Raw genomic sequence first — 8,486 nt, forward strand, 5'->3', positions numbered from 1 at the left:
CCCTCCACTTGACCAAACATGATGTCCTTCTCCAGGGACTGGTCTCTCCTGACAACACGTCCAAAATATGTGAGACTATGCCTCGCCATCCTGGCCTCTGAGGAGCACTCTGGCCGTACTTCTTCCAAGACAGATTTGTTTGTCCTTTTGGCGGTCCGTGGGACTTTCAATATTCTCCAGCCCCACCATCCACATGCGTCTGTTCCTCTATGGTCTGCCTTATTCATTGTCCGACTTTCACATGCATGTGAGGCATTTGAAAATAGCACGGTTCGGGTTAGGCCCGCGTTAATCCTCAATGTAACATCCGATACACTCAATATGTGTCGGTAAAAGGAGCAGACTCAAAGCAGAAAGGGCCCTCCAGGAATGCAGCTAAGAGTCTTTGGCATCAGCTTGTTTAAGGCGACATTGACCCTGTGTGTGTGTGCGTGTGTGCATGTGTGCGTGCGGGGTGTGTGTGTGTGTGTGTGTGTGTGTGTGTGTGTGTGTGATGGGGGCGGGCTATTATTCCACTCATTCCACTGTTGCTGTTGTTGTGGGTGGGTGGTGTCCAGTCCTCTCTGACTCTTCGTAAGCCCGTGTGGCAGAGGGGAACGGCCACACGGGCTTCTCTAAGCGGCCATCTCGACGGGAGCAGATTGCCAGGCCTTTCTACCTTGCAACCACTGGTGGGTTGTCCCAACTGCCAACTCTTGGTTAGCACCGGAGGGCTTCAGCATTGTGTCCACAAGGCTCCAGCAGCCATCTGACAGATAAGGAAACAAACGGAGGCTGGGAAGCGCTGGGGCCAGGACTGACACCCAGGTCGGCCTGACCTTGGCTCTGGCTCCCGTTGCTGGGTGGCCTCTTCTCTTCCTGCAGGTTCCTTGTCTATGGCCGCTACTGCAGCCAGGTGGAGTCGGCCAGCAAGCACCTGGACCGTGTGGCCTCAGCCCGAGAGGACGTGCAGATGAAGTTGCAGGTGGGTTTCCTGCCACAGCTGGGGGCTCGCCCGTTGCTTCCTGGGCCCCCAGGGTGACAGTAGGGAGTTAGAGCTGGGGCTTCCAGCTGCAGCCTGACCAGGGTCCTGGAAAAGTTTGGGGAGGGAGGTAGCCCTATGAGGGAAATGACTCCCCTATCCAGACTAAGGGCTGATCCCAGTTGGTACCCAATCCCAGGGCTGAGCTCTGTCCCCAACTGGATGTCCTAAGATAACCCCCCGCTATGGACTGATCCCCGCCCTGGCTGAACCCCATTCTGAGCTGAGCTCTAATTCCAGCTAAATCCCAACCCTGGGCTCAAACTTAGACTCAGAGAAGCCCCAACTCTGGGCTGAGCCCCAATGCCAGCTGAAGTCTAACCTTGCTGAGCCCCAGCCCTGGCCATTCACCAACTTTACGCCAAGCTGATTCAACTTTGGGGTGAATCTCAGCCTTGGTTGGGCCCCAGTTCCACGTAGGGCTCAGTTCCAGCTAATCCCCAGCTTCAGCTGAGGCTCAACCTTGTCTCAGCCCCAATTTTAGGCTGAGCTCCACCCCAACAGATCTCCAGTACCAGCTGATCCCCAGCCTCAATTGATCCCCAACTTTGTCTGAGCCCCAATGTTTGGCCGACCCCTACCCTGGCTGAGCCCCAACCCAGCTCAGCCCCATTCCCAGCTGAGTCCCAACTTTAGGCTGAGCAAAATCCTAGCTGAGTTCTAATTTTAGACTGGACCCCAACTTTATGCTGAGCCTAAACTTTGGGTGGAATCCTTACCCACTCCGGGTTGATTTCCAATTCCAGTTGAGCTCCAACCTCAGCTGATTCCTATCCCTGGATGAACCCCAACTTTGGGCTGATCCCCAGCCCTGCTTGAGTCCCAACTCAAGGCTGATTTTAATCCTGGCTGAGCCCCAGCTTACCCCCAGCCCTGGCTGAAGCCCTGGATGAGGGCCAGCTTTGTGCTGAGCCCCACTCTGGGCTGAATCCCAAGGCCACTGAGCCCCAGCTTCAGTCTGAGCCTGCCCTATGCCCGCAGGCTCCAGGCAGAGCTGACCTGATCTGACCTGAGCCCTGGCTGGCCTGCTCAGTGGCAACATGACTGGCAGTCCCAGACAGGGCAGGGACAAAAATGAATGCCCCCTGTGTGCCCTACCACCTATCCTCTCAGCTCTGGGCAGCAGGGAGCCTCCAGGCCTCACCTCTCCTCTCCTCCTCACTAGCCCCATTCAGCTGCTGGTCCTGGGCTCCTACCCTGGACAGTATCCACAGAATTTCCAGGCGGGTCTCAAACCACCCACCATCCTACAGCCTGTGTCTCAGCCTCCCAGTGCTCCTATCACAGATACATTTCCAGGGGGTGGCTTTAAGAAACAGAAATGTATTTTCTCCCAGTTTTGGAGCTAGAAGTCTGAATGTAGGGTCCTGGCTCCAGGAGAAGGCTCTCAGTCTGTGCCGGGGAAATTCCTGGTCTCAGCTTCCTCTTGGGGTTCTCCCACATGGCATCAGCATGTCCCTTTCTAGGCTTCCCGGCTTTTGTGCCTATTCTACACCTCTTACATCGCAGAAGTGATTGAGTTCAAGGCACACCCCACATAGCAAACACTGCAAAGAACACCCTATTCCTAGATAGCCTGCCAGTGGACAGGCCAGAGTAGAGCTGGTCCACAGGGTTCCCCAGGCTGACAGTCTTTAGGGAAGCAGACAGCCCTGTTTTCCTCCTGCAAGGCAGTTGGGTGGGTTCTCAATACCAGCCACGTGCTTAACTGCGGCACCACTAGACGACTTACACCATATGTTTGTTATTGAGGGGGTGGGGTGGGGGAGGTTCTGCTAACTGCAAGGTCAGCGGTTCAAAACCACCAATCATTCTCCAGAAGAAAGACTAGGCTTTCTTCTCCCATAAAGAGTTACAGCCTTGAAAACCCACAGAGACAGTTCTCCTCTGCTCCATAGTCGCTAGAATAGAACTACATGGCTGTGAGTTGTTGTTGTTGTGTGTGTGTGTGATTTTTGGGAGACATAATTCAATCTATACCAGGAATCTTCCTTCTTTATTTCCCAGGTGTGTGCGGGTCCTGGAGGGAGATAGGATATGTTGGGTTTTCAGAAGAATCCGCACAGCATTGGGGGTCGGCCTGGGGCGCAGCCAGATCACCTGCCCCCAACCGCACCCCATTTTCTGCACCCCTTCTCAGGAGTGTTCTCAGCGGGCTAACAACGGGAGGTTCACCTTGCGGGACCTGCTGATGGTGCCCATGCAGCGAGTGCTCAAGTACCACCTCCTTCTCCAGGTGCCCGGGTTCGGATGGTGGGCGTGGTCTGGGGCATCCCTGCCTGCAGGGAGTGGGAGGAGCTGGTGGGCCAGGACGGGACTGTCTGGTGACGCCTGGCTCCCTGGGTCCCCTAGGAGCTAGTGAAACACACGCTGGACTCCGTGGAAAAGGAGAACCTGCGGTTGGCCCTGGACGCTATGCGGGTGAGTAAGAAGATAAGTGATGTTCAGAATCTTCCGGAAGCAGTGGGGTGCCCAGCACACCCAGGGAAACTCCGGAGCTTCAAGGGCCCACACACTCCTTCAAGGAGATCCTGTGGCTGCTAACTGAGAGGTCGGCAGTTCGAACCCACCCAGTGGCTCTTTGGGAGAAAACCAAACCAAACCAAACTCACACCCACTCACAGAGACCCTATAGGGCAAGGCAGAACTGCTCCCGTGGGCTTCCAAGACTGCAACTGTTTACGGGAGTAGAACGCCCCATCTTTCTCTCACAGAGCCGCTGGTGGTTTTGAACTGCCGACCTTGTGGATCGCAGCCCAACCTGTAACCACTACGCCACCAGAGCTTCTCCTTGGGAGTGATTGGCTCCCATAAAGATGACGTCAGTCTAGAGAACTCGCTGAGATCTTTGCCACACGGGGTTGCTCTCTAGGCCTCGGAGTCCATTCCCTGGGTCATGACACGGCGGCACACACCTTTCCCAGGGGCAGTGTGTGCTGGAGGTATAACTTTTACCTCCCACGTGGTTTCGATGCTCGGCGGAGGCACCACATCACGTGCAGCCACTGCCCAGGTGCCAGCGCAGGCTTGCGAGTTGTTGCTAGGATGCTCAACAGGTCCTAGCTGAGCTTCCAGACCAGGCACTGGGAAGAAAGGCCTGGTGAAAACACTCTGAAATCAGCCACGGCGAGAGCGCTGTGGAGCGTGACCTTCCATTCCGCACTGATGGTGAGGACGGCGAAGGACCGGGCGGGGTCACACTCAGAACGCCACACCCAAAACCGACCAGTCCCCCCACCACATATGACAACTGCATAGGCCCCTTGGCTTGCAGCGCCATCCCTGGGGGCGTGCATACACTATTGTGGCAGTCTGTGGACACCCGAACACTAGCCCCGGGATAGCGACGCCCTATCCTGGGCCAGGCAGGGGACTGGACTTTGTGGAATCCACGCTCATCCCTACCCCGCCCACAGGACCTGGCGCAGTGCGTGAATGAGGTGAAGCGGGACAATGAGACGCTGCGGCAGATCACCAACTTCCAGCTGTCCATCGAGCACCTGGTGAGGGGGTGGGGCTGGGGCCAAAGGTGTGGTCAGCTGGGAAGGCTCCAGGGTCCTTCCAGGGTGGCCTCTTGACCGCAGACCCTCTGTCTGCTGCAAAGGACAAGTCTCTGGCTCAGTATGGCCGGCCCAAGATCGACGGGGAGCTCAAGATTACGTCCGTGGAGCGGCGCTCCAAGATGGACAGGTGGGCAGGGCCCTGGGAGGGGTGGGGCCAGGTGCCTAGATGGACAGGTGGGAGGAACTAAGAGGGTCTAGATGGGCGAGTGGGCGGAGCCTGTGTAGAGGCAGGGCTGCATTCTTGGTAGGCAGGTGGGTGGCGCCACTAGGCCAAGGGGTGGAGCCTAGATGGACAGGCAAGGTAGGGCCAGGATGGAGGTGTGGATGGGGCAAGATAGGTGGAGCCTGGGCAGGGGCAGAAGCAGGTCTCTAGGTGGATCTGTGGGTGGGGCTGAGGGATTGATGGGCGGGGTCAGGGTGGAAGTGTGGGTAGGTCTGAGAGGAGACCAGCAGGTGTCACCAAGCTGGATGGAGGAAGTTGGAGAGGACAGACCAAGAGCTGGTGCGGACAGGTGGGAGGCGCCAGACCCCAGCATCTTACCTAGTCACTCCCAGGTACGCCTTCCTGCTCGACAAAGCCCTGTTGATCTGTAAGCGTCGCGGCGACTCCTATGACTTCAAGGATTTTGTGAACCTGCACAACTTCCAGGTTCGGGACGATTCCTCCGGAGATCGAGACAACAAGAAGGTGGGGCTCGTAGCCATAACTGGGGCCCCAGGCCGATTAGTGCTGTTCACCGAGCTTTTGCAATGTCTCTCTCTGTGTGTAATTGTAGGTTATTCGAGGCACCTTGAGTCAGTTCTCACTCAGAACGACAGAAGGAAACACTACCCAGTCCCGTGCCAGCCTCACAATTGGTTTAATGTTCAACCCTATTGTGGAAGCCACTGTGTCAAGCCATCTCATTGAGAGCCTTCCTGTCTTTCGCAGCCCCTCTGCTTTACCAAGCATGATGTCCTTCTCCAAGGACTGGTCTCTCCTGACAAGCTGCCGGAAGCACGGGAGAGGAAGTCTTGCGGTCCTTGCTTCTAAGGAGCATTCTGGCTGTACTTCTTCCAGGATAGATTTGTTTGTTTTAGCGGTCCGTGGTATTTTCAAAATTCTTCATTAGCATAATTCATAAGCCATGCATAATTCAAAAGCATGGATTTCTTCTTCCATCCTCCGTTATTCAATGTGCATCTTTCACACGCATATGCGTCGATTGAAAATACCATGGCTTAGGTCAAGTCTACCTGAGTCCGCAAAGTAACATCCTTGGTTTTCAGCACTTTACAAAGAGGTCTTGTACAACAGTTTTACCCCATGCAGCTTGTTGTTTGATATCTTGACTACTGCTTCTATGAGAATTGATTGTGAAGCCCAGTAATACAAAATCTTTGACAGCTTTCACTTTTTCTTTATTTATCATGATGTTACTACCTATTGGTCCAATTGTGAGGATCTTGGGTGATCCTCCATACATGCGTGGTCCTCCATACTGAAGGCTGCAATCCTTGCTCTTCATCAGCAAGTGCTTCAAATCCTCCTCACTTTCAGCGAGCAAGGTTGTGTCATCTGCATATTTGCAGGTTGTTAATCAGACTTCCTCCAATTCTGATGCCACATTTTTCTTCATAAAATCCAGCTTCTCTGGGGACTTGTTCAGCATATAGATTGAATATTTACGGTGAGAGGATATAACCCTATGGCATATCTTTCCTGATTTTTAACCATGCAGAATTCCCTTGTTCTGTTTGTACAACTGCCTCGTGATCCGTTTATAAATTCCTCAGGAGCACAATGGATTGTTCTGGAAATCCCCTTCCTCTCAAGGTAATCCATAGCTTGTTATGACCCACATAGTTGACTACCTTTGCATAATCAGTAACACACAAGCAACCATCTTTCCGCATTCTCTACATTGTGTCAAGATCCATCTGACATCAGCAGTGATATCCTTTGTTCCACCCTTCTTCTGAGTCTGGCTAGAATCTCTGGCAGCTCCCTCTTACTGTACTGCTGCAACCATTGTTGGATGACCTGCAATAAAATTTCACTTGCATATGATATTAATGATATTTTCTATTGTTTGAACATTACACTGAGTCACCAAATTTTCTTGCACGGACCATTGAGTGCTTGCGGTGCTTCGTCAGCTTGTTGAAACATTTCAATTGGCATTCCATCCATTCCTGGAGCCTTGTGTTTCGCTAATGACTTCAGTGTTGCATGAACTTCTTCCTTCAGGACCATTGGCTGCTACCTCCTGAAATGGTGGAATGTCGACTAGTTCTTTCTGGTGCAGTGACGCTGTGTATTCTTTCCATCTTCTTTTGAGGCTTCCTGCATCATTCAAGATTTTGCCCATAGACTCTTTCGATATTGTAACACGAGGCTTGACATTTTTTTTGGAGTTCTTTCTGTTTAAGATGTGATGAGTGTGTTCTTCCTTTTTGGTTTTCTAACTCTAGGTCTTTGTACATTTCAATATATTTTTTTTCTTTTATCTTGTCTTCTTGGTCAATCCTTTGAAACGGTCTGTTCAGCTCCTTGACATCCTCATTTCTTCCATTTGTCTTAGCAACTCTATGAGTAAGAGCAAGTTGTAGAGTCTCTTTGGACATCCACTTTGATCTTTTCTTTCATTCCTGTCTTTTAAAATGACCTTTTGCTTTCTTCATGTATGATGTTCTTGATGTCATCCCATGGCTTATCAGGTCTTGTGTGATGGGTATTCAATTTGCTTAGGAGTGCTTAACTGTTGCACCACTCGGTCTTCTCTCATAAAGATGACAATTGTGTTAGTCTGGGTTGACTAGAGAAACAAATTCATAGACACTCATATGTATATAAGAAAGAGCTTTATATCAAAGAGTAATTGAATATTAAGAAAACATCCCAGCCCAGTCCAGATCAAGTCCATAAATCCGATATTAGCCCATATGTCCAATACCAGAATAATTCCTCTTCAGACTCACGCAACACATGCCATGACACTGAATGCAGGAAGATCACAGGCCAGTGTGTGGAAAGCCTTGTGGATCCAGTGGTGGTGGAAACATCTCAGCACTGCCATGAGTCTCCACATTGCCCCTCCAGCGCCATGGCTCTGGCCCCATCAGTGTAGCTCCATGTGACTTGTCAACAAGAATGTGTAGCACAGAGAGTGTGTCTGGCATCCAGTGAGCTATTTATCTCTGTGAACTCCAAATGAGTTCATGAAGCTGCGACCTGATTGACAGGCTCAGCCCCACCCCTTCACTCTTAATAGTCTCAAGTTGACACCAGATTATGTTACTACCACAACAATCAAGAACACATCTGGTGGTACGTCTACATTGCAATCCATGGGGTTTCCATGAGTCAGAAACAAAGCAATGACAACAGGCTGTTGTTTTTCTGGGCGACTGTTTTCTTGTCGTTCTTAGGTTGGGTTCTAAGTCATAGTAACCCTCTATACAACAGACAGTGTCTGGTCCTGTATCATCCTCATAGTGTTGCTATGTTGGAGCCCATTTTGGGAGCCATGGTTTCAATTCATCTGATGGAGGGGCACCCTCTTTTCATGAACCCTCTACTTCATTGAGCACGATGTCTTTCTCTAGGACTGGTTCAAAGTACAGGAGACAAACTCTCTACATGTTGTTACTAAGGAACATTTCGACTGCCCTTCTACCAGATAGATTTGTTTATTCTTCTGGTATACTTGTAGTATAGTCAGTACCCTTTGCCAACACCATAATTGAATGCATCAATTCTTTCAACCTTCCTTACGTATGGTACAGTTTTTGAATGTATATAAGGTGACTAAAAATGCCATGGTTTGGCTCGGGCTCACCTGAGTCCTCAAACGTTTGTTTTCTTCTTCTTCTTCTTCTTCTTCTTCTTCTTCTTCTTCTTCTTCTTCTTCTTCTTCTTC

The 8,486-nt window shown here is 51.3% G+C and overlaps 1 protein-coding gene across 1 annotated transcript in view; it reads left to right on the plus strand.

Moving 5' to 3' along the window:
• The window catches only part of VAV1 (vav guanine nucleotide exchange factor 1), a 98,455-nt gene that overhangs the window by 56,164 nt on the left and 33,805 nt on the right, over positions 1-8,486 (plus strand). Inside the window, exons 9-14 of the mRNA XM_013007647.1 lie at positions 865-964; positions 3,162-3,257; positions 3,374-3,442; positions 4,438-4,524; positions 4,626-4,711; positions 5,140-5,272. Coding sequence (XP_012863101.1) covers positions 865-964; positions 3,162-3,257; positions 3,374-3,442; positions 4,438-4,524; positions 4,626-4,711; positions 5,140-5,272 — 571 coding nt within the window. The remainder of the gene's footprint in view (positions 1-864; positions 965-3,161; positions 3,258-3,373; positions 3,443-4,437; positions 4,525-4,625; positions 4,712-5,139; positions 5,273-8,486) is intronic.

The sequence above is a fragment of the Echinops telfairi genome, unplaced genomic scaffold (genome assembly GCF_000313985.2).
Source record: "Echinops telfairi isolate 266 unplaced genomic scaffold, ASM31398v2 ScPeMD7_7459;HRSCAF=8497, whole genome shotgun sequence".
Taxonomy (NCBI): domain Eukaryota; kingdom Metazoa; phylum Chordata; class Mammalia; order Afrosoricida; family Tenrecidae; genus Echinops; species Echinops telfairi.